We start from the raw sequence: 23270 nt of genomic DNA, 5'->3' as shown, positions 1-23270 counted from the left end.
GTGCTCTCTAGATGGGGAAATGTGGATCTTGCTGAAATCACACACACATACGCAGAGAAGTCGGCCAGTGTTTGGGCAGGGAAAGGGGGTGAGGGGTGGCCGGGTGTGCGGCCCATGAATGGGCTTCTTTCTGGAGCTGGATTCCACTGATGGCTGCCTGAATAGACCCTTCTGTAGCCCGCAGGCTAGAGCCATGCACAGCGCTCCAGCGAGATGGATAGAAGGAGTGAGAGAGAGAGGGTATGACACAACAGGAGAGAAAGAGTGAGGGGGAAAAAACTGCAAGGAGCATTTCAGGCCTGGACAGGCGTCAGACGCAAACTCTTTAAGAGTAAACCCCTGCACGGCCAGCCAATCCTGGCCAAGCAAAGTCTCAATGGCAGCGGTTTTAGAGGTACACATCAGAAGGGGGTGGTACACCAAAAAGAGAAGAAAGAAGCTGTGCGTAAAAAGACTGTCCACCACAGTGTTGAGTGTTTCACAATCAGACAGGGAGAGAGAGCAACAGACAGGGAGAGAGAGCAACAGACACAGGTGACGGCCACCTCCCCTGAGTCGCCAACCCCCTCCAATCTTGCCCCAAACATGGACCCCCTTAAGAACCCCCTGCTCTGATGTGTGCCTTCAGCCTCCACATCCTGTCTGAAACCACACACACACTCCAAGCCCCCCCCCCTCCCTCTACTAACACAGACAAGTTCTCAAGGTGCCATTCTGACTTGAAGACCCGAATATAAACAGAGCAAAAGCATAAAGAAAGAAAAGAGAGAGACAGAGAGTCACTTTTTACCATGCTATTGCTCACCTTCAAACTGAATATTCCATTCTTAATGATTCAGGAGACGCACAGAGCAACAGAAAAGAGACGAGGAAGAGGCTCATATGCTCATATGGCTCATATGCTCCCAGCTTACTCCAGAAGAGGCTATGCACCCAGCTTACTCTAGAAGGTTTTCACACCTCCTCTGTCTCTCATCTCCTCATCCTCCTTTCTCGACCTCTTTCACCTCTTCTAAAAAAACCCAAGCACAAGCACTGCTGTGCCCGTCCTCATAGCCCACGCACAGAAACAGAACTCGGTGTCACAATCCTCAGATCTTCAATGCCTTACTTTTGTGCATTTGCTTAAAATCATTGAATCATTGACTATTCATTGCCAACACACGTGGAAGAAAACGTTGCTCTCAAACAAACAGACAAGAAACCTGTGGAGTAATCGATCCGCTGAGTGGGGGATCTCTTGAGTGTTTGTGAGTCTGTTCTTCAGCATTGGGCTTCTTTGGTCCACCTCCACCCTGAGGAGCACTGGGAGGCTATAGGGTTTAGCAGACATGGGGGACGAGTCACATGACTTGACTCGAGTCACATTTTTTAGGACTTACCTAGACTTGACTAGGACTAGACTTGACTTTGACTTGCTTGCTATTCATGACTTGAGACTTGACTTAGACTTGAGACAAATGACTTGAAATTACTTGACTTTTTATTTTTTCATAGATATTAAGGAGTTAACTTTACGATTTTCGAAAAAATCTGCTTAGGTGCTGTTGTATGCGTCACGTAAGCGAACCGGTCCTTGTCGCGACAGACCAACAGCAAGTGCCAGATCAAATGAGACAGACTGAAGTAGGCTAACTTGCAAATATGGAAGGCTCTACGTTTACACCAAAACATAATAATGCTTGGCTACACAGATGATTTATCTGACAACTCAAAGGAGAAATGAATAGTCTACAAGTATGCAAATTAGCGACATAACCACCACCAAGTCGATTTTCATCCTTCAGAAGTTAGTCGTGTTAGAAACCTAATTCAAATCAAATTTAAGGCATGTTAAGAGTGGGCTTTGAATGATACAAGTAGTTGCTAGGTTACAGGGACACTGGCGAGACACGCCGCTCAGCCTGGCATCATGTTTTTGTTTGTTTTTATGTAATGTTCTGTTATTTTTTTTGTATTTATTTGTCAAGTCAAATGTTTTTACCCTTTATTTACGTTATTTTCGATAGTTTTCAATAGTGTTATTCCTGGTCCTTTTTTCTGGCTGATAACTAACGGTAACGTTAGTTTCTATTTGACTGGGCTATTAAGCTTGCCTTGACTAGCCGTCCCTCTTCCATCCGACGCTGCACATCCTCTGTCTGGACGGAAAGATTGCTCAGGGCAATGGGCCTACTCTGCGAGAGATCTGCGGCTGACCTGCGAGCTGCAATAACGTTGCAGTATATATAACGTATAGCCTCTGACGCTGGGTGCCTGCAGTCTGGATTGAGTGCTGACGTGGGGACCTCTGATGGCGACGTCGGGAGCCATGAAGCAACAAACGTCTTGCTAAAGCCACCGAGCTGCTGATCAGCAGGAAGATCGGCCATCATGACTTCAGACTGTTGTTCTTCCGGTGCTCTGCTCTCCAGACTGCCAGTAAATTCTCCGAGATGGTCAGTGAAAGAACTTTGTTGGTCTTGCATTGGCAGTTTCACGCGGGTCATCATTGCCCTTGGACTTTTTCAGCCGGTTGGAAATTGGACTAATTTTAACATGATTATTATTATTTTATTTATTTATTTTCAATTTGCTGTGTTATCTGTTTTGTATGTCTTAGTGTCACGGGAACGCTGGCGACTACGCCGCTCCGTCCGGAATCTTTTGTGTTTGTTATTTTTTAAATGTTTTTGTCATGTGGTGTCAACGCTGGCGACTACGCCGCTCCGTCTGGCATTTTTTGTCTTATTGTCTTTTGTTTTTTGTCAATGTCTTGTATGTGGAGCGCTTTGGGTTTCACTTTGTGCATGTTAAATGCGCTATACTAAATAAAACTGACTTGACTTGAATCTATTATGCTTTTTAGTTAACACGATATTAGGTTAAAATGTGTGAAATGGCAAAGTGAAACATTTTCTTGTCTAAGTTTACTCTTGATATGCTAGCGAAAATGTTGCCAATATAACTTGATGTAAGCGTCTCTCTTTCTCCCTCCCTCTTAAACACGTCCCTGTTCTATACGCTACAGCCTAGTAGTAACAGTCAGTAGTAGGCCTGGCTAACTGCCAGCAATCAGCATAGAAAAGTACCTTACTTCACATGTTAGGCTTATGTATAATATGATACAGCATTGATGGTCCAAAACCCTACTAAAATCCATTACACCGTCGCGCTGGTCAAAGTTTGGCAGTGACGTCGGCGGCAGCATTTGATTCATTGATTAGTTCACTTTTTCAACATTATTAGGTCCCTGGAGATGACCGGTATAACTTGAACTGTTTGAATACAGACTGACTAGACTGCCTGCGCCATTAATGGCGACTTTAACTTCAAGGGAGACTGAAGAGAAGAAAAGAACCCCCCTCCGACTTCTCTCTCTGACTGTATAAAGAGCTGCCTAGCCACAATGGCCCCGCAAGAACGGCACGGCAAAGTGCACTCACCATAGCAACCGGCCACAATATGCCGTCTGCACATGGGTGGTGGACTGGTCTGGCCTGAGTGGAGTGGAAGGAAGAGGATATGGGGGTGGGGGTGGTGTTTAAATGAATTGGGAGAAGCGTGATAGAGACTGCAAATGACCCCCCCCCCACACACACACACACACACACACACACTTACTCTCACTGCCTATGTCTATGGCTACAATAAAGGCTGTGATGAGGCGTGCAGGATGGGGATCAGAAGTCGCCAGAACCCCCTGGGAGGAATAGCAAAGGCACAGAGTTGTGAGGGGGGGGGTTGTGTGTGAAAAAAGCACCAATGCAGAGACAGACACAGAAACAAAAAGGCTGTAAAAAGAGCGGGAAATAAAAGGCAGGAGGGAGGAGAGCCATGTGACTGGGGGACAGGATGGAGAATGACGGAGCTGGACAGCAACGTGGCCACAGCAGTGGTCCCATAAGGCCCCATGGGTGCAGTCCCCCCCCCCCCCCATGGGTGCAGTCCCCCCCCACCCCCCATGGATGCAGCCAACCCCCACCCCCCATGGGTGCAGTCCCTGGAGATGCTGGGGTGTCTCCCTCAGTCTCAATCTTACTTGGGCTCCAGCAGGAAGTTCCTGGCACTACGCATTCTTTTGTACTTGATGCATAACCAGTTCACAGAAACGACTGATGCATTCAGAAGATAAAAACCAATCTCACACAAACCCAACCACCCTCTCACACACACACACACAGCTACTTTTATTCTCGCTATTTCTGTGTGTGTGTATATATATATATATATATATATATATATATATATATATATATATATATATATATATATATATATGAAGAGTTCAGATGCAAAACCCTCTAAATCCGCTAATTATTTGATTAGCGTATACTATGTGTGGAGAGCATCCCCTCACCATCTTTATCTCATTTTTGACATAGGTGGCATTTAGAGGCTTTTGCATCTGAACCCTTCATATATATATATATATATATATATATATATATAAATAACACTTAGACCACAATCAATATCATCCTCATCATAGTCACAATTACACACTCAGCAGGTTGGGAAACAAGGTGCTTTAGAAGCTCGGGTCACAGTGGCAGCCTCTGATGGATAAGAAGAAAAACAAACTAACAAAACAAAACAGAGTTGGAATCCCTCTGGAGGACTCCTGAGTCAGAGCAAGAAGGAGGGTGCCACTCAGATGAGACAGACAGACAGACAGAGAGAGAGAAAACTGCCTCTCTACTGAACGGCCTTCATCAACACTTCAATTAGCCTGCCGGCTACACTGAGGATCACGTCGCAGCATTTGCATGTGTGTAACGTAGAGTGCTTCTCTCTGCACTAAGGCCAAAACATCAACTGTGGATCATCCAGTTTTGCTCACCTAATGCTGACCTTATCTGATTCTGAACCCTTAAGGTCACCAGAAGTGCATTTGACATTATGCACTAGATTAGAAAAGATGCAGTGGTCACACAATAGCATCAGATCAAGATGTTAAAGGTCAGATTTCACATTCAGGGATGCTTAAAGCACAGTTAAAGCAACACCAAAGAGTTTTTTATACCTTAAAATAATGTTTCCAAAATCGTTTCAGTTGTTCATCAACTCGTAACAGGGTGAAGCGGCACTTCTGCATTAAACCGCAGCCCTCTATCGGCTATAACCGCACTATGTAAGTTTGCCAGATCGGGTAGCGGATCTGTAGTTCGATGGAATGAGACATAAGAAACTACAAATTTGACTTGCATCTGATGTCGCAATACATCGTACTTTTATAAGTCATGCAAAATATTCTACCTTTTCTGTGGACATCGTTATTTGCAAAGCTGGTGCTGGATAAACAAATAGCGTGCGTGCGACAGAGGGAAAGTTCTTTGGTGTTGCTTTAAGTTTAGACTAAGGAACATTACATTTAAAGAATTTCATGAAGTTTGTGTATGGCCTTTGTGTTGAGTTACTTTGCTCTTCAAGTTCGGAGAGGAGTTCACTATCAAATAATTGTTGACTAATTTTGCACACCTAGATAATTAATTAATGTTCATATTAAAATCACAGTTTAATTTTCTCATTTTAACAGTAGCCTACTAATACACCAATAATTCAGCCACTACAATAGCTGGTCCCAAAAAAGGTCCCATTTGGGAGCTCAAAACTGACAGTAGCCTCTGCTGGTGGTGTCATTAATTCATGCTAAGGTTACTTTGAGCTGGTCACTGCTCCCCTGACAGGAACAGACCTTGGTCATGATGAGACCTCTCCAATGGCACGTTAACCAAGAATGGGTACTACAATTACAAAACAACCATCTCAGAAAACAAGCCACCACAGTCAAAATGTGTTCTCTTCTATTGTATTTGTAGATGTGTCGTATTTCCCCCTTTCACACATTGACTCATGCTTCCAACCACAACTTTTATTTGATCTGCTAAACTGCTCAGAGTGCCCTGTTGAGCTTATTCGTGAACTTATCATCTGTGTCATGATATTGGGATAAACTAATAGCATTCACAAAAACTGTGTCCATATAACTCATGTTAATCAGTCATTCATCATGGTTAGTATAAGGTGAATCACGACAAAGGTTAGTTTTGTATAAAACACGGAGCAGCATCTCAAAACCAAGTTCCCAGGTATGAGTATTAAAGGACACCGTTTGGTGAAACACACCTCGGTGACTCATACACCAGCCTGTGGAATTCCCTTCTGTTCATGCAAAAGATCCACCCAAAGGGCGAGGGGGCGGGTGCCAGTAACCGGACACACCTGAGTAGTGAGTAGGGTACCTAGTAAGTTAGTAGCATCTGTCCGTTACACACCTGAGCGAGTGACGTGGGATACTGGAACATCACAGTATGGGGGACACATTGAAGCCTAAATTTGACTACACATGAAATGACAATGCTAAACTTACATTCATAACCCGAATACGTTATTCTATGACAAAAGTATCAATCCCTTGCGTATGACATTAGCCTACTTTAACCCCCCACCGGCCCAACAACGCAATGAGGCGTTATATCAAGCAAGTCATTTATTTAGCACATTTAACACAAAAGGGTTGACACAAAGTTTCTCAATGTCGACCTACCGTGAACCTGCTACCAGCATCAGAGATGACCACTGACCATTTACACGAGGCTAGATACAGTTACAGTAAAGCGATTTTTACCTGTAGTTCCGATTTCCATTCATGGGGTCTCTGTCCGGATCCCTCCCCGGCTCACTTTGTAGAACACCCCGTAGACACTCGACTTAGCTCTGGGAACACCAAGGTTCCCCGGAGAGAAACGGCGCTGTAGCCGCGTGTCTTCTCTCGTAAGACACCGACTTCAGTAGTCCACACTCGCTGTTTGACTGAACTCGTCTTGATGTACCGAAGTCCTCTTAACTCGGGGGGGACCGAGAGGGGAGGGGGGTCTTCAGTGTCCCCGTCTACAAGTCGCTCTCACGGTATCACAACCAATCAGAAACCTCCGTCAGTGCCAGGGTTGCCTACTGGTGTTAGCCAGCTAACATTGGTTGACGAAAAGATACATTTGACAAAGTCACAGTAACCGATTAATGCGCCAAGCGATAACTTAACTCAGACACATATGATATTAACTATTCATCAACCAGATAGACTTGTTACTTGGAAGTATCCGTCCCAAAAAACCCTGTTTCCACTGACTTCTCAATACTTGGCTGGCTGACTAACATTAGCTCGATTGCTAGCAGGATTGCTAGCTGGATTCTCATCAGAAAAAAGCGACGTCTTCTTATCGCCGAAACTCTGCTGTCATTTCGTTACAGCTTCTGACATGAAACCAAATCGCTTTCATCGATGTGGCTGACGTTCCCCTAGCCGTCACGGTAACTGTAAGTCGACGACTCGACGATTCACTCGCAGTTATAACCAGCAATTTTCAGCCCGGTTTTCGGTGATCAACTCCGTGGCTGGGGCTCTCTGGCTAGCTAAATATGGTGATCTGACGCCGACAGGAACCTGCGAGGCAATCGAGTGTTGATTGGTGGGTTCTCGGAGGTAAGGAGGAGGGTTGATACTCAAATCGGAAACACCATACGTCAGTGTGAGCGTTCATATCCACTTCTACACAGGTCCATGTGTTCAATACATCAACTCTGCCTCCCCCTCCTCCACACACACACACACACACACACACATTCACACGATGCATTTGTTCACATAACAAATGGAATGACCCGTTACCTATATCACATTATCATTTGAATGAGATAGGCAATATGTTCTTATTTTTAAGTAGACCTATTAACAAAAGTGCGGTAGTGTTCATAATATAGCCACATGAACTTGTGAGGAAAAAACACACGAGTCATGATTAATAAAAAACATTTTTTTTTAATTTTCTTTAAAAATAACCCTCCCCAACGAAGTCCCATTACTATGACATACACAGCCAAAATATGTTGCTTGTGCCCTTTCATTCAGATCTACTGGGAAGTGCTATGACAAGGACTTGTTCAGTGGCTATTTTATATTGCTTAAATCTGTGAGGGTCAAAGTGGAGCCCTCTGATAATGTACCTCTAAACTGTCTTGCCCTGTATACAATGCCTGTTTCAGAGGAGAGTGAAATGAGTGCATCAGAAAGGGTGAGAGCTCCCATGACAAATTACAAGGGAGGTTTGTCCAAATTCCTCAGGCCCCCTCATATTACCCATTAATGCCTTACAAGCTGCATCCACATAGAGAAGGCAGTAGAACAGTCCAACTATGCAGCAAACAGGGCTACTGTTCCTCTATGGGGAACCATCGTTCTTTGAAATCATATTTATGGTCTACAGGAAACACTGGCTCTAGGTTAAACAGAGGGTAATCACATGGCTGAATACCACTGTAAATGAATGTCATTTAGATCCTGCCCCCCTCTCTTGACTGAATCCTTACCTCGTTATCACTTAGATTTCTGATGAATTCTGTACTCAGTCTATATCAATGCAACCAAAAGTTATCAACTTATAAATACAAATCACCTTCAGAGACACAGGATTGGTACAACACTATACAAAGGCATTTTGATTCCATAATATTCTATTAAACAGGAGTCAAAACAACGGTTGGCTGACTGTCAAAAAACAAAAATCCCTTTTGACTTAAACGAGCACCCTCAGTATGAATCTGACACCTTGAGGTGCTGTGAGGCAGGCAGTTCCAAATCAAAAGGGACATTTCCACAGCTCCCCCTTGAGGACAACGCCCGACACTACTCACAACTGTAAAGAAAACAAACAAGTCAAATGATAAAATACAAGTGCAATTGTTTTAACCGTTACAAAAACAAGAGAGGGAAAAATGAATTTCAGATTGAGGCAACATACAAGAGGCAGAGTACAGAGCTCCACCAGCTCGTCTACAGGACTTGAGACATGATCTGCTAAATAAAAAAACAAGGTGCACAGGTCAACTTTCACCAGTGTCCACTAACGAGAACATGCAGTTTACAAAGCCTTGAGATGAGATGCTCGTAACCCCACGGCCCGAGGCCAGACGCTCGCTTCTGTGTGGCCAACGCCCACAGCGCACCATTGGGCGTCTGCAGCCAACAGGCCTGGGGATGCAAAGGGTGACCGAGGGAGACAGGCCAGTAAAATGTGTGTGTGTGTGTCGTTTTTGGAAAGAAGTGGCAGTGTTTAAGGCGGTGCACTGGTATACATGGGAAATCAACAAAGGTGCACAGGGGCTTCTAGAGTGTGCACAGGGGCTTCTAGAGTGTGCATAGGGGCTTCTAGTGTGCATAGGGGCTTCTAGTGTGTGCATAGGGGCTTCTAGAGTGTGCATAATGGAGCTCTGATGCCTGAAGCCAAGCAATGGTGGCACATAACAAAACAAAAACAAAAAAAAAGAAACAGAAACAATTCCGCACTGGTTTTGAACATGGTCTTTGTTCATGCATTGCACTACGCGCGTGTGAGCCAGTGCTGCACCTGTCCGCTGCGTCCTTCTCTACATGCTGGAATGTACACTACACGAGTGGGTGTCGCAAGAGAGGCAAGAGAAAATGCTGGTCCGCTGTCAAGGTTGTGTCATGGACAGGCCTGTGTCCGCGAGTGTGGCTGCCAGCATTCAAGCTTCATTTGGGGAGAAAACAGCATTTTTATTTTGCATATAGCATATTGCTCACTCCTCACCTGTGGGATACTGTAGAGATTGCGCTGTCATGGCATGTGCATAGGAAGGACTAGGTGTTAATGGTCAGTATGGTTTTGAGACCTACTGGTTTTGGCAGCAAAGACAAAATAAAAACAAGTATTAAAAGAAAGAAACAAATAAAAAATAACAAGAGCATATATATTCCACCTCTAGAGGAAGGGACCATTCAGTTACAGGAAAATAAATAAATAGGTGAGGTGCAGCACCCCCCATGTGACGCTCGTGCCCCGCACTCTGCATGGTTGGCATCACGTGATGCTCGTGCCCGCACTCTGCATGGTTGGCATCACGTGTGACGCTCGCGCCCCGCACTCTGCATGGTTGGCATCACGTGATGCTCGTGCCCGCACTCTGCATGGTTGGCATCACGTGATGCTCGTGCCCCGCACTCTGCATGGTTGGCATCACGTGTGACGCTCGCGCCCCGCACTCTGCATGGTTGGCATCACGTGATGCTCGCGCCCCGCACTCTGCATGGTTGGCATCACGTGATGCTCGCGCCCCGCACTCTGCATGGTTGGCATCACGTGACGCTCGCACCCCGCACTCTGCATGGTTGGCATCACATTTGGCTGGTTTACAATGCTGGTTTCAGTGTTGGGTGCGCTGAGCATAATACTTAAAGCACTCATTGGTCTGTTCTATCTTTTTTACTTAAGGATCTTCTCGTCTTTTCTTTCTTTTTTGGCTAATTTTTGCCATTATCTGGCGCTAGCTAAGTCTATACAAAGTTTGGCTACAAATGACACTGTCCTAGTGGAGTGCACAATCAGAGTGTGCTCTCTGCACCTACAGCAATGCTACAGCCTGTTCCCCGCTCCCAGCCTGTGTAATGGGTCACACTAATGCAAGTCGTACACAGAGACAATTCATGGACGCTGGGCTTAAGCGGTCTACAATGCTAACACTAAGTGCTAATGTACCATTACATTTGTCATCCATAAAGGCCATATTAAAAAAAATCTTACTTTTTCCATTTAAACAATAAAAATGTAACAATAGTCATTTATAAAATTAAAATTTTAAAATGAACACAATGTGTGTGTGTGTGTGTTGCATGCGTGCATGTGTGTCAAATGAACACAATGTGTGTGTGTGTGTGTTGCATGTGTGTCAAATGTTCAAAAGGGGCGCAAACACTGTTCTCCGGCAAGGGAAGCTGATTGAGGCAGAGTTGTGGTGGCAGTCAAAAGTAAACAAAACAAAAATATCTTCATAGGTTTCCCTATCCAGTCCTCCTCTTCATATTGCATACATGCATACATTTCATACACAGAAGGGCAAAGGTATACACATCATTAATACCGTTGAACTCTTCATTAAAAGAAAAGTATGAAAATAAAGAAATCAAAAGAAAAAGAGAGGAACTTGCAGGGGTATAGTGGGCCTGCTAAGTAAATCCAAACAGACAAATCTTCATCATGACGATCTTCATATCGTTTCAGGGACAAGGTGCTGTGTTGAAGGCCACCTCTGCCGCTGCACTAGTGTGTATGAAGTCTGATATGGTGCATTTGAGAGGTGGGGAGTGGGCTGGGGTGGAGGGTGCTTGTGTGGCCAGGAAGCGTCTGGTGCCGCATCCAGTCTTGGTGGGATGTAATGATAAAGGACATGAGGTCGAGCTGTGGGTGTGTGCTCAGGCAAAGTACATGGTCCTCAGGGTGTCATGGTGGATCTGCACAGCCTTGGCCAGCGCTTGGGGGTCCCGGCCGTTACTCTGACCCGACACATGGCTGCCCTCCCCACTGGCAGAGCAGGAAGAAGAAGAGACCAGTTAACTCCAGTTCACTTCTAACAGAGACAAATGTCCTAAAAGTGATTCAGCCTTATACCTTACTAACGGGCACAAAACGAACATACACACGCTACTTGATGAACTGGTAAATTATTTTTTTTAACACTTCACTTCTAGGCCTTATTTTAATCATTCTTTTTAAAAGGCATCTTGTTACTTGGTTGAGGTGGGAGAAACCAAAGAGTGATTGACAGGTAAAGCTATATTCAAAATTTGTATGAGTGATGAGGTTAGGTGAGACGGGAAAAAAACATGAACATGAAAAATCTAGCAATCACATGTGTTTTCATCCAATTACATTACTCCTCTCATTCTTTTCCAAACAGCATGGCACTTGCCCTGGTATCAACAACACAGCTATATTTCAACCACTGAAAAGAGGTTGACTGACAAGCTAATGTTTCACGATTCTTGCGAGATTTGTCGGGCCGCCGTTCTTGGAAGTTCCATGGCTGGTTTTCTTGGTAGCGACTTGCTACGTCTATGTTGTATAGCTATGCTAGGTGAACGATTCGCCTATTACAAGTTTGTTTACCATCAAATTGGCTTTGTAAATGTTGCATAGTGTACCTTTACATTGTAAATTGGCTTTTGAAATTGTTGCATAGTGTACCTTTAAATGGGTGCTATGAGGTCTTATTTTGTAATGAGCTCAACAATGGGTTAAGTCATATTGGTGATTTCTGCTTCATTAGCACCATTAGTCATCCATGTGCAGTCGGGCGCTTGAAGCCACAGCCCTCCCACACTCACCTGTCGTGCTCCTTGTCCACCAGGTGGTAGCGGGCGCGGAAGGCCACAAGACGAGCGTAGTAGGCTGGCGCAGGGATGGAGACGGAGCGGGTGCAGCGCACGTAGGTGTGGCACAGCTGGTAGGTGAGGATCTGCAGCTCGTCGGCCGTGAAGCGGTTGTCATCCCACAGCACGTAGTAGTGGGAAGGCCGGCTTGTGCCCTGTCAATCAAAACCAAGATTAGCCATCATGGCAAACATATGCCCTGGCCAGTAAAAGAAGAGACAATGCATCATATTTGCATTAGAAATTATACTATTATAAGTTATATAAATTATACTGCAATTTTGTCTCTAATAAGACTACTAATGCAGTTACCAAAATTGAAAGTTGTGTTTTCAAGACAGACATGAATTTACAATGATGAAGTGTATAGTTGCTCAAAACAATGGCACTGTATTAGCTTTTAGTGAATAATCTCAGTAAATCTGTAAACTGCAACTCTAATCTAAATAGAGATCCGTGCGCAGGTGGCCTCAGAGCTGATGGGATGGCGTGAGCCAAGAATACACGCTTCCCATCACCATGGCAACAGCTGAGCAGTGGCAGAACTTGCTCTGGAAAGTCAAAGAGCCCCTGGAGTAGCTCACCTGAATGCCAGCATGGCTGCACAGGTAAAAGTCAAACTCAAAGGGGTGAGTGATGCTGGTGTCCACGGTAGTGCCTGCTGGAATATTGCCACTCTTCCCAATCTGAGAAAAAAGGCAAAAAACAAACAGGAAATGGATATTTCTAATTCTAATTTTCACATACCGGTAGTTAAAAAAGCAATTCTTTACAACTTCACGCATTTCCTTTGTTTTAAGGGTTTTGTCAAGGAGTAGGGGAAAAATATTTCAAAATACACACAGTCAGACTGAGCTAGTCTTCTAGCAACCCCCTTAGTAACAAGACCTAGCAACCAATCCCAGAGAGAATAGCTATGGGTATATGGGTATGCTGCAGCTTGAGTGGTCAGGTATGGGTATGCTGCAGCTTGAGTGGTGACTAGTTGTTATCTTCCAAGAGGTCCTCCCCCCCTAATAATTTTAAAATTATCACTATTCATAAATGCTGCACTCTTGAACAGTCCAGATGTATTATTTCGGAGGGAGACAAACAAACAAATGGACAAACAGACTAACCCTCTCGGACTTGTCGGCGCAGAAGAGGCGGGTGTGGTGGCGTTTCTGCACCACAATGTAGGTGATCCCTGGCTGGTAATCCTTCTCCAGTTTAATGCAGGCATCTCTAATGGCCAGCAGCTCATAGTGAAGGATCTGTAGAGAGAGTGCAATGGGGAGATCCAGAATAATTACCTACATTATAAAAGCCCAAGCTTTTGCTGAATAAAGAGAGTCAAAATCTTCCCTAAATCACAAAGAAGGAACTGCACAGTCATGTTGCTTCATCCACACTGGCTGAGGTCATCCCATGAGGTCATCCACTCTCATAAACAGTGACTAATACAAATCTTCTTTGTGGCCTTTTAGATTTCATTCTTAAATCATCTATTTAATTATTACGCAGGGATGCAAGTAGATAAGGGGCAAAGCAAGTGAGAACATTGTAAAGGTTAGTTGGGCCATAACTAGGGGTGTTCGAGAGCATGCTCTTCTGGGAGAAATTTTTTGAAAGATACTCACTTTACATGCTCATTTCAAGTTAAATCAAGTATGCTTGCAGTGTCCCTTTCCCCCCTTGTCAAAGCTTACATCACTCCAGCTTCTCTGAATGGGTACTAAGAGTTTACAAGCTGGCATTCAACTAGAGATGCACCAATATGGAATTTTAGGGCCGATAACGATAACCAAAGGGCTAAATGGAGAAATAATTATGCATATTCACACGGCTTAGTGTGGACAGGGCCTAGGACTTCGGCTGATATTCCATCACTTTTCTGCCAATAATATATGGTCCACCAACAGACCATCCATCCCTACATTCAGGGTTCCCACTGACAAAAAAAATATACAATATACCGACCAATGACTTCAGAACAGCCACGTAGAGTTCAAGAATCTTTTACTTTTATAGAGCGGGAGATGAATAAATGGGCATTGAATAAACAAAGTTGGGCCACTCAAGCAAGCACTAAAGCTAACAACCAGATATAACCATGTCCGTGGAAATATTTGTATTAATGTATTTTGGCAAGTAAATGTTAAAATGCTAAAACAAAATTCCCTGATATTCCATGACCTTCCTCCAAAAATGATAAAATTCCCTGACTTTCCATTTCTGGAATAGACTTTCCAAAATTCCATGACCCGTGGGAACCCTGTACATTAAAACCTTCCTCTGATTGGCTAGATGCTCGTTGCCTTCGCTGGATGGTTGGTCATGGATTGATGGTGAGGGGTTGGACCCAATCAGACAGACTAGGGCGTGGTGTGGTGTGGCATGAATAATTTCTGTACGAATCTCGCATGTGACCTACTTTGTTTATTCAAAAGGTGAGGAGTTTGTATCCCTGAGTACGATGTGAAGAATGATTGAGTGCCTCTGCTGCATACTCTCATTCCCACCAACCAGGTGGCTCAAATAGCTGAGCTTACTCAATATAAAAAGGTCCCTTTCTCATGTGAAACTGATATGAGTAGTGTTTGCCGTTTCAGCTGCCAGAGGCTAGGCCAGCTGTAGAGCTGGAGATGGGTCATTGGGCAGATTCAAAGGGGCTTGGAGTTGTAAGGGCAGATTCAAAGGGGCTTGGGGTTGTGTGGGGGCAGATTTAAAGGGGCTTGGGGTTGTGTGGGGGCAGGAGCCAGGGGGTCTGTTGGTACCTGTGGCAGCTGTCCTTCTGGAACGCCGTCCCGGTAGAAGATGATGCGGGTGGGCTTGAAGCGTGTGGACTTATAGAACTGAATGAGCAGCTCACGCACCATATACGAGAGGTCTTCGATGATCTCCTGCCTCGGCCTCTGCACCCGCACCGTAGCACAGTAGCGGCTGGGGTGGGCGTCCATGCTGCCCACCACCTAGAGTTACGGAGAGAGCAGTGATGAGAAAGAGTTTTAACACAATTAATAGTCCAGAGCAACACCGTTTTAAACCGAATCAACCTGAAATAGAAATGAGTGCAGCATGTTTAATAGCTCATGCACACAAGCAATGGATGCATCATTTGGAGCCAATCTTTTCTCAACTGTTTGAATGAGCCATGTTAAAGCCTTAGCATAAACAATTAGCAAGTTGGCTGATAAGCCTTCAGGAAACAATGATTCAATCCAGGCCTTACAGCATGTATGCTCCACAGGGGAATCGATAAATAGGTCAAAAGCAGCCTACCGGTAATCATTTTTGGAGACGACAGAAAACTGCTCAAGGATGCAGCCTAAGAAAAGGCTTTATAATGCCTGCTACTACACCAACAGTGAGGCCTGTAGTAAGAGTTAAGCTTCTTAATGTCATATGAAATAAGTTTTTCAAAAGTAGCGTAAGTATTTCAGATGGACTCAAATTCCAGGTGACAGAAAAAGATTAGAAGTCCCTGTCAAACTACACCCACTCAATTTCTCCGACACTTACCACTTCTGGTGGCTCCTATTTCCAGAAGGAATAATCAGGATTTTTTTTGCCAACCTAATCTCTTTCTACTGTTAGTCTAGGTCAATTTTTAAAAGAAATTAACCCTGAAGGCAAATCATGTTAATTATTGGCAAACAACATTGTTAGGGGTTTTGAAGGGTGCTGAATTCAAATCTTCTGTATGCCAGGCTCAAAAATGTCCCATAATGCCTCAAAATGGAGAAATCCAATATGGCCGCCGCCTTCCGCTGCCTTCGGGACTTTAAATAAGCACATTTTCCAAAATCCTGCCTAGTCTAAATGCAGATTTCCACAAGAAAACAATTCTGAGGTGTCCTCATTTACTTAGAACAGGGCACAAACACCAGACACAAAATGCTGAAGAGAAGGTGCGAAGAAGGCAGCACTGCAGACACATTTCAAAATCATAAAACATTACAATTTCATGCCTTTTTTTCCTATTGGATACACAACATGCATGTTATGGTGTATGGATGCCATAAAAACTGTGATGGGACTGCTTATAATTCAGGTTTATTAGAAATATGAATCCATTTTATGAGGTCGTCTTTAGTGAGATTAGTCCCCATTTTCTATCTGATCTGCCCACAACCAGCCACACATAGCGCACACAAAACACTGACTCATGTGGACAGCCTACAACTAAACATTGGCTAACTACTACAATGCAAATGTTAAAGTAACATAGATAGAATACATGATATTTCAAACAATACAGTAATCTCATAAAGAGCTGTATTATTTACATATATCAAATACTGTGAGAATGCCAAAATAGACTTCTCTTAGTTATGATACTGTATGCCTGCCAGTTAGACATCACCACTGCTGTGAATCATTTTCTCAATTTCCTAGTTATGGAGGTACACCATAGTTTAGAGTAAACCATAGTTTTTTTTCTTAACATGGTATTGTTTTGTTTTTTTTGAAGATCATTAGAAAAATATATATTGTTAAGCCTGCTGGACTTGGTCAAGACCAATGGCCGAGGCCGAGACTGGACAGCCCTCGTTGTAATTTTCTTGATTTCCCAGACATGGAGGTACACCACAACGATTGGGTGGAGTAATTAACAGTGCAGGACCACTGTAACAGATGGCAATTACGTTGAAAAGTGTATAACTCTAAAGCAGTCATGGGACATTCATATTTTTGTCTATTTATATAACATACATACTTGAAATGGAGGACCACTTATACAGGTTAAAATCAAAGGTCGATTTAAACAAACTCATACAAAAGTACTTTAAAATAATTACCATGATGAATGGACTATTCTAGTATTACAATACACAACTATTCTAGTATTTAGAATAGTTGTGTATTGCTGACAACAGGCTGAGAAATACGTGGATGTCACAGACTGGTTGCCGTGGGACTGGTTGGAAGCTTGTTGGAGTCATTCTTTTTGTCCAGCAGCCATTACTGTATGACGCATAGTCATACTCTAACCACAACACCACGTACCATACACTCCAACAAAGACATGCTCAAACGCAGACACAAATTCACACACACACACAGCCCATTGGTTCATCCACTCCAGCAGGCTCTCTCTCTCTCTGGCTCAGCGCTGCGTCACCACCATCGCTTGGCAACCACAAGAGTGGGATCTGACGCTCCACAGGGCGAGGGGGGTGATGTCATTTCCTGCCTGCCTGTGACTCATACTCAAGCCATTCGCTCACTCACTCTCCTACTCCTCACCCTCCACTTTACCAGATCCAGCCCGTTTTCCTCGCGCTCATCCTGCGCATATACAGTACGTACTCTCACAAGTCTAGGGGTGGTCGCTCTGTAAACCACAAGCAGGCGGAGGTACAGGCTACCACAAGACAAGTAGGCCTTCATTATAGCTCATTATGGCTGTGTCCTCCACCTTCTCTCGGATCTTGTTACTGAAAATAAATCTTTAAAAAAAAAAAAGACGTTTTTGGGGTTTGGCCAAGCGAAAACACTCAACCTTTAGGTATGTGTTCCAACTGCCATCTTACTTCTTCTGTCAGTGTGTTTGGGGGGGGGCTTCAGTGCATAGATCTCATGAAATTCAAGTAATGGAGGGAGGTTGTGTAACCTGTACAATATTAGAAAGATTGTAAATGCAAAGTGTAAAGGGTAACCCTTACATGAGCAAAGTGTAAAGGGTAACCCTGACACCCTGACATAAGCAAAGTGTAAAGGGTAACCCTGACACCCTGACATAAGCAAAGTTGGCAGCTGAGGGTGCTGGAGCGTAATGTGCAAGTGAAGCCCTATTGGGGTGGGGGTGTCACTACCCTCACATTGTAGGACTGGGTAGCCACTAGCCATGCTTACCGCAGTGATGGAGGGACTGGGTAGCCAATAGCCATGCTTACCGCAGTGATGGAGGGGGTGTCACTACCCTCACATCACTACCCTCACATTGTAGGACTGGGTAGCCAATAGCCATGCTTACCGCAGTACATTGTAGGACTGGGTAGCCAATAGCCATGCTTACCGCAGTGATGGAGGGACTGGGTAGCCAATAGCCATGCTTACCGCAGTGATGGAGGGACTGGGTAGCCAATAGCCATGCTTACCGCAGTACATTGTAGGACTGGGTAGCCAATAGCCATGCTTACCGCAGTACATTGTAGGACTGGGTAGCCAATAGCCATGCTTACCGCAGTGATGGAGGGACTGGGTAGCCAATAGCCATGCTTACCGCAGTGATGGAGGGCTTCTTCCCGTCCCCGGCAGGTGGGTGAGTGACGTCTGCCCCGAGGAAGATGACGGGCTGCTGGAACACTGCCGACCTGAAGAGACAACAAATGAGATGTCAGTTAACACACATCTGACCTCGTCTACCTGTCAGTTAACACACATCTGACCTCGTCTACCTGAAGCGACAACAAATGAGATGTCAGTTAACACACATCTGACCTCGTCTACTTTTTCCTTCACTCCTGTTGTGTTGGATGATCATCACAAAGATAAGCACACCTATCAGAACTAATCTCATGACCTTTGTTCGAGATGGACTTTAACATTCCTAATGGATGAACTCGAACCACAACACGTGGGGTATACAAGTGCAGCAAGGACAGAACACTACATTGGTAACTTCCTTCAAAGGCAAACTCACAAAATGGCATGATATGTGGACACATACACCGCTAAAATGGCTATGTTATAAAGACACAGCTGTGATCATTGCCCTTGGAAATTGTCAGCCGGTTAGAAATTGGACTAATTTAACATGACATTTTCTTTTTAATTTTCTTTTCTTTTTTACTTATTTGTTCATTTGTTGTCTGTCGTGTATGTCTGGGTGTCACGGTTATGCTGTGTGTCAATGTATTGTATGTCAGGTTGCCTAGTAACGGGGACGCTGGCGCGTGTGTGTGTGTTCAGATGTGCCGCTCCTTTTGACCTATTTTTGTTTGATTAATAATTTGTTTGTTTGTTGTTTAATTTGTTTGATTAATTATTTGTTTGTTTGTTGTTTAATTTGTTTGATTCATGATTTGTTTGTTTGTTGTTTAATTTGTTTGATTCATGATTTGTTTGTTGGTCTGTCTGTGCTACTGGGTACGCTGGCAAGTCACGCCGCTCCAGTCCAGCACATCATCGTTTTTGTTTGATTTTTTGTTTGTAAACTCGGGGCATTGCTGTAAAAGAGCTTAATGCTCAGTCAAATTCCCGATGATGATGATGATAATACTATACTAATACTGATGTACTACTATTGTTTAGACTCAAAAAGTGACTACATTCCTATGTATGGAGGTAATTCACCAAAAATAAGACCTGTTCCACAGTGACATGCAAGTTGTGTGCAGCTGTACAAGAACACGTCTGCCAAGGATGACCATCTAAAGATGAAACACCCACGCAATCAGCTAGCACTAATGTTAGCACCAGCACTGTAGCGGTACATAACGACTAAGTATAAGTATAAGTATTAAGTATAAGTATATATACTCTTTTGATCCCGTGAGGGAAATTTGGTCTCTGCATTTATCCCAATCCGTGAAATAGTGAAACACACTCAGCACACAGTGTACACACAGTGAGGTGAAGCACACACTAATCCCGGCGCAGTGAGCTGCCTGCAACAACAGCGGCGCTCGGGGAGCAGTGAGGGGTTAGGTGCGTTGCTCAAGGGCACTTCAGCCGTGCCTACTGGTTGGGGTTCGAACCGGCAACCCTCCAGTTACAAGTCCGAAGCGCTAACCAGTAGGCCACAGCTGCCCAGTAGGCCACAGCTGACTAGCAGACTGCTATTATAAAAAAACTTGTCATCTAGTAAAAATCAACCCCTTGTTGATTGTTGTGAAACCGCTACCTCAAAGTAGCTTGTAAACACTCTACAACTCAGGACAAACTCACCGTTGGTGTGGCACCAGGATGTTGTTGATGCCACCAAGCTTGACGTTGATCTTGAGGCAGAGGTTGGAGAGGGTCTGAGGTGACGTCTTCACCACGTTCTTCACCTGAACACACTGAGTGGCCATTCCCAAGAGGGTGTCCCCTACCCGCTTCACCTCAGCTAAGGGGAGAAAGGGAGGGAGGGAGGGAGGGAGGGAAGGAAGGAAGGAAGGAAGGAAGGAAGGAAGGAAGGAAGGAAGGAAGGAGAGAGAGAGAGAGAGAGAGAGAGAGAGAGAGAGAGAGAGAGAGAGAGAGAGAGAGAGAGAGAGAGAGAGAATGCTTTATCTACATGAAGAATTAGGGGACATTACATTACAATTGTCACTTTCTGCTTTTCCGTAGTTGAAATTAACTAGTTTGTGTTAAACAGCTGATCACGTATTGTTATTCAAAGAGTTGACAGTAATCATTGAGAGGAAGAAATAGACTGTACTGCTGTCCAACTGAAACTCTGAATAAGAAAAGTCTTCCCATCCCCTTACCGTAGACCGGGGTCTTGCCGGGCAGGATGACGATGATGAGCTGCAGGCCGGCGTAGGTGTTCTTCAGGTGTCGGAACATGGGCTCCACGCTGTCCGCTCCCTGTGCGTACTTACAGAAGCACGGCTGGCCCTGGATGGGCATCCCAGCGTCCTTGGAGATCTTACGCAGCTGGTCGGTGAAGTTTCTGAAATACATGGTTCCATTACATGAACAGCGAGACTTCAACCATCTCAAACAAAACTAAACCAGACCACACAAGTCTAAACTCTTAACTGCAATTTTGTCTACATACTAGCTACCTGTTACAGCCTCAACGCTACAGCAACTGGCTTGTGCTTAAACTCGTTTGTCTTATGTAATGTGTACCTGGGGCTGGCTTTTACAGAGAAAATCTGCCACTGCACCACAGCTGTGTCATTGGAACTGAGGTGTCGTGAAAACTATAAGAGCAAACATTAAATCTACTGGGGTGGGACAGCTTCTCTCTCTTACAGGCAGGAACAGATGGTCAGAATCACGAATGCAGAACAAATGGGGGAAAACAAATTGGCTTTAATATTTAGCACAAGAAAACATGCTGCTTTAAATGTGTACTTTTAGGAGCCCTTAAAACATGCTGCTTTAAATATGTACTTTTAGGAGCCCTTAAATATGTACTTTTAGGAGCCCTTAAAACATGCTGCTTTAAATATGTACTTTTAGGAGCCCTTAACCCTTATATTCAAAGAGAAGAACGCAGAACGTGCAGAAGTGAGCAGGTGGCTGTGGGAGATTTAAAGTGAGTGAGTGAGTGAGTGAGTACAGCTTACTTGAGCACTTCCTCGCGGCACTGTTTCTGTGGAGCGAAGCAGGCGATGGCCCAGACTTTGATCTCAATGCCGTTGTAGAACTGCTTCCCTCTCATGTCCCACACGCCCTGGTTTGGAGTGGCGATGGCTCGGTTCTGTAACGACAGGATGGCAAAAAGAAAGATTCACCGTCAAACAGTGGAGGGTTATTTCCCTAAAAAATGAAGCTCTGCACAGGAAGTTGTGTCTGCTCAAACCTGTCTGAACAGGGACGGAAGTAAAACTGAAATCAAAACAAGACCAGCACAGTAAGCCCCACATGCCTTGCAAACAATTTTAGAAGGGTCTGAGTTTGGCAGCTGTCCATTTTGGTTTATTTTGTGGGGAAAATATGGGGAACAGAATCTGTACAATGATAATGAAAATTAGACCACAACAGAAGATGGAGAGTTCCTCACCCGTCCACCGTACTGAAGGATCGGAGCAGGCAGCACTCGTCCAGTCACCTCCGCCATGTCGTCCTTCACCTTGATGCCGAACTCTTGGATGTAGGGGTCCAGGTTGAAGTTGGCATTCTTCATCTGGGAGTAGCCACACAAACTCAAAATCAGGGTCGAGCTCACATGACAGATGGAAGGGTCTGCGCTGTCACATTTTAACAACCCTTTACTGTGGATTGTAAACACTGCAACAGAGGGGCTACTTCATGGGAAGCAAATTATATAAATAAATAAATAAAAATATAGTGGAACTTTCTCTTCATAATATATATAGTCCATGCAAATTACAATGCTTACAATAAGGTGGAACTTTCTCTTCTTAATATATATAGTCCATGCAAAGAGAAACAGTCAATAAATACAGTCCTAAAAAGTAGTCCTAAAAAACTAATTAGTGTTTTTGTTATGCCACTTTTTAATCAATGACACTGAATGATTGAAAACAAGCTCTTCATTCACATAGTAATGCGCTGGGTATGGTTTATCACAAAGGACATTATGAGCTATTTCAATGACAGAGACACTGGTCACAGCTGGTGGAGTGCAAGTGGGTGTGAGACTCTCAACGAGACTACATAATTACTTCCCACCAAAACACGCTTAGTTAAAATAAGTGGTCAAAGAACAGGTACAGATCAGGTTTCACTAACAGTATTTTCACCTAATACCCAACCTCTGCACTGGATCAACTACACTTAGAAATGCAGGTACACAGTGAGCAGGGCCTTCAGTAAACTCAACTCTGTTCTTTTCAGAGGCAGAGAGTAAGCAGAAATGTATATGCAAACTTAAGGATTTCAAGCTACCTTGCCCTTTTCAAAACTGAGATGTTGCATTCATGTGGGATTTCCGTACAGGAATAGCAGAGTCATCAACAACTTGCACTAGCATGTACTAGCATGTCCAGTCAGCACTAGCATGTCCAGTCAGCACTAGCATGTACTAGCATGTCCAGTCAGTGCAACAGAAGTTAAGTTATACTGTATAGTCCTGTTCATACACACACTAGGAGCACACCCACAATCGGAGCACACATACACACCCGGAGCAGTGGGCAATTGGCCTTAATCCGGCGCCCGGGGAGCAGTTGGGGGTTAGGTGCCTTGCTCAAGGGCACCTCATCCATGGATGTGGATGTGGGAGAGCACTGTTCAATCACTCACCCCACCCACATTTTTTCCTACCAGTCAGGGATCGGACCGGCCCCCCTTCGGCCACAAGTCTGATTTCCTAACCAGTAAGCCAGTGCATTACAACCCAGCTGAGAAACACTGAATATGTGATCAAAGCTTCAAAAAGCTGAGAAAACTGAATTACTTTGTAATTAAATGATAAATAATACATTTTGTGTGTGTATATCCAGCATATTACTGTCAAACT

The 23270-nt window shown here is 44.3% G+C and overlaps 1 protein-coding gene and 1 pseudogene across 3 annotated transcripts in view; both read right to left on the bottom strand.

Annotated features, from left to right (window-relative positions):
• The window catches only part of LOC125305418, a 60487-nt pseudogene extending 53074 nt beyond the window's left edge, over positions 1-7413 (bottom strand).
• A 368-nt stretch (positions 7414-7781) lies between these two features.
• Positions 7782-23270, bottom strand: part of ago1 (argonaute RISC component 1) — a 28792-nt gene continuing 13303 nt past the window's right edge. For all 3 annotated transcript variants that reach the window (XM_048260778.1, XM_048260779.1, XM_048260780.1), the window contains 10 exons: positions 21849-21971; positions 21412-21545; positions 20602-20786; positions 20081-20240; positions 18414-18504; positions 14962-15156; positions 13324-13458; positions 12790-12891; positions 12161-12360; positions 7782-11357 (listed from right to left, as the gene is read on the bottom strand). In XM_048260778.1, the coding sequence (XP_048116735.1) occupies positions 11249-11357; positions 12161-12360; positions 12790-12891; positions 13324-13458; positions 14962-15156; positions 18414-18504; positions 20081-20240; positions 20602-20786; positions 21412-21545; positions 21849-21971 (1434 nt within the window). In that variant the 3' untranslated portion in view covers positions 7782-11248. The remainder of the gene's footprint in view (positions 11358-12160; positions 12361-12789; positions 12892-13323; positions 13459-14961; positions 15157-18413; positions 18505-20080; positions 20241-20601; positions 20787-21411; positions 21546-21848; positions 21972-23270) is intronic.

This window comes from Alosa alosa, chromosome 13, assembly GCF_017589495.1.
Source record: "Alosa alosa isolate M-15738 ecotype Scorff River chromosome 13, AALO_Geno_1.1, whole genome shotgun sequence".
Classification (NCBI taxonomy): domain Eukaryota; kingdom Metazoa; phylum Chordata; class Actinopteri; order Clupeiformes; family Clupeidae; genus Alosa; species Alosa alosa.
Note: the sequence above shows the minus strand (reverse complement) of the source record. Positions and strands in the feature narration are given on the sequence as shown.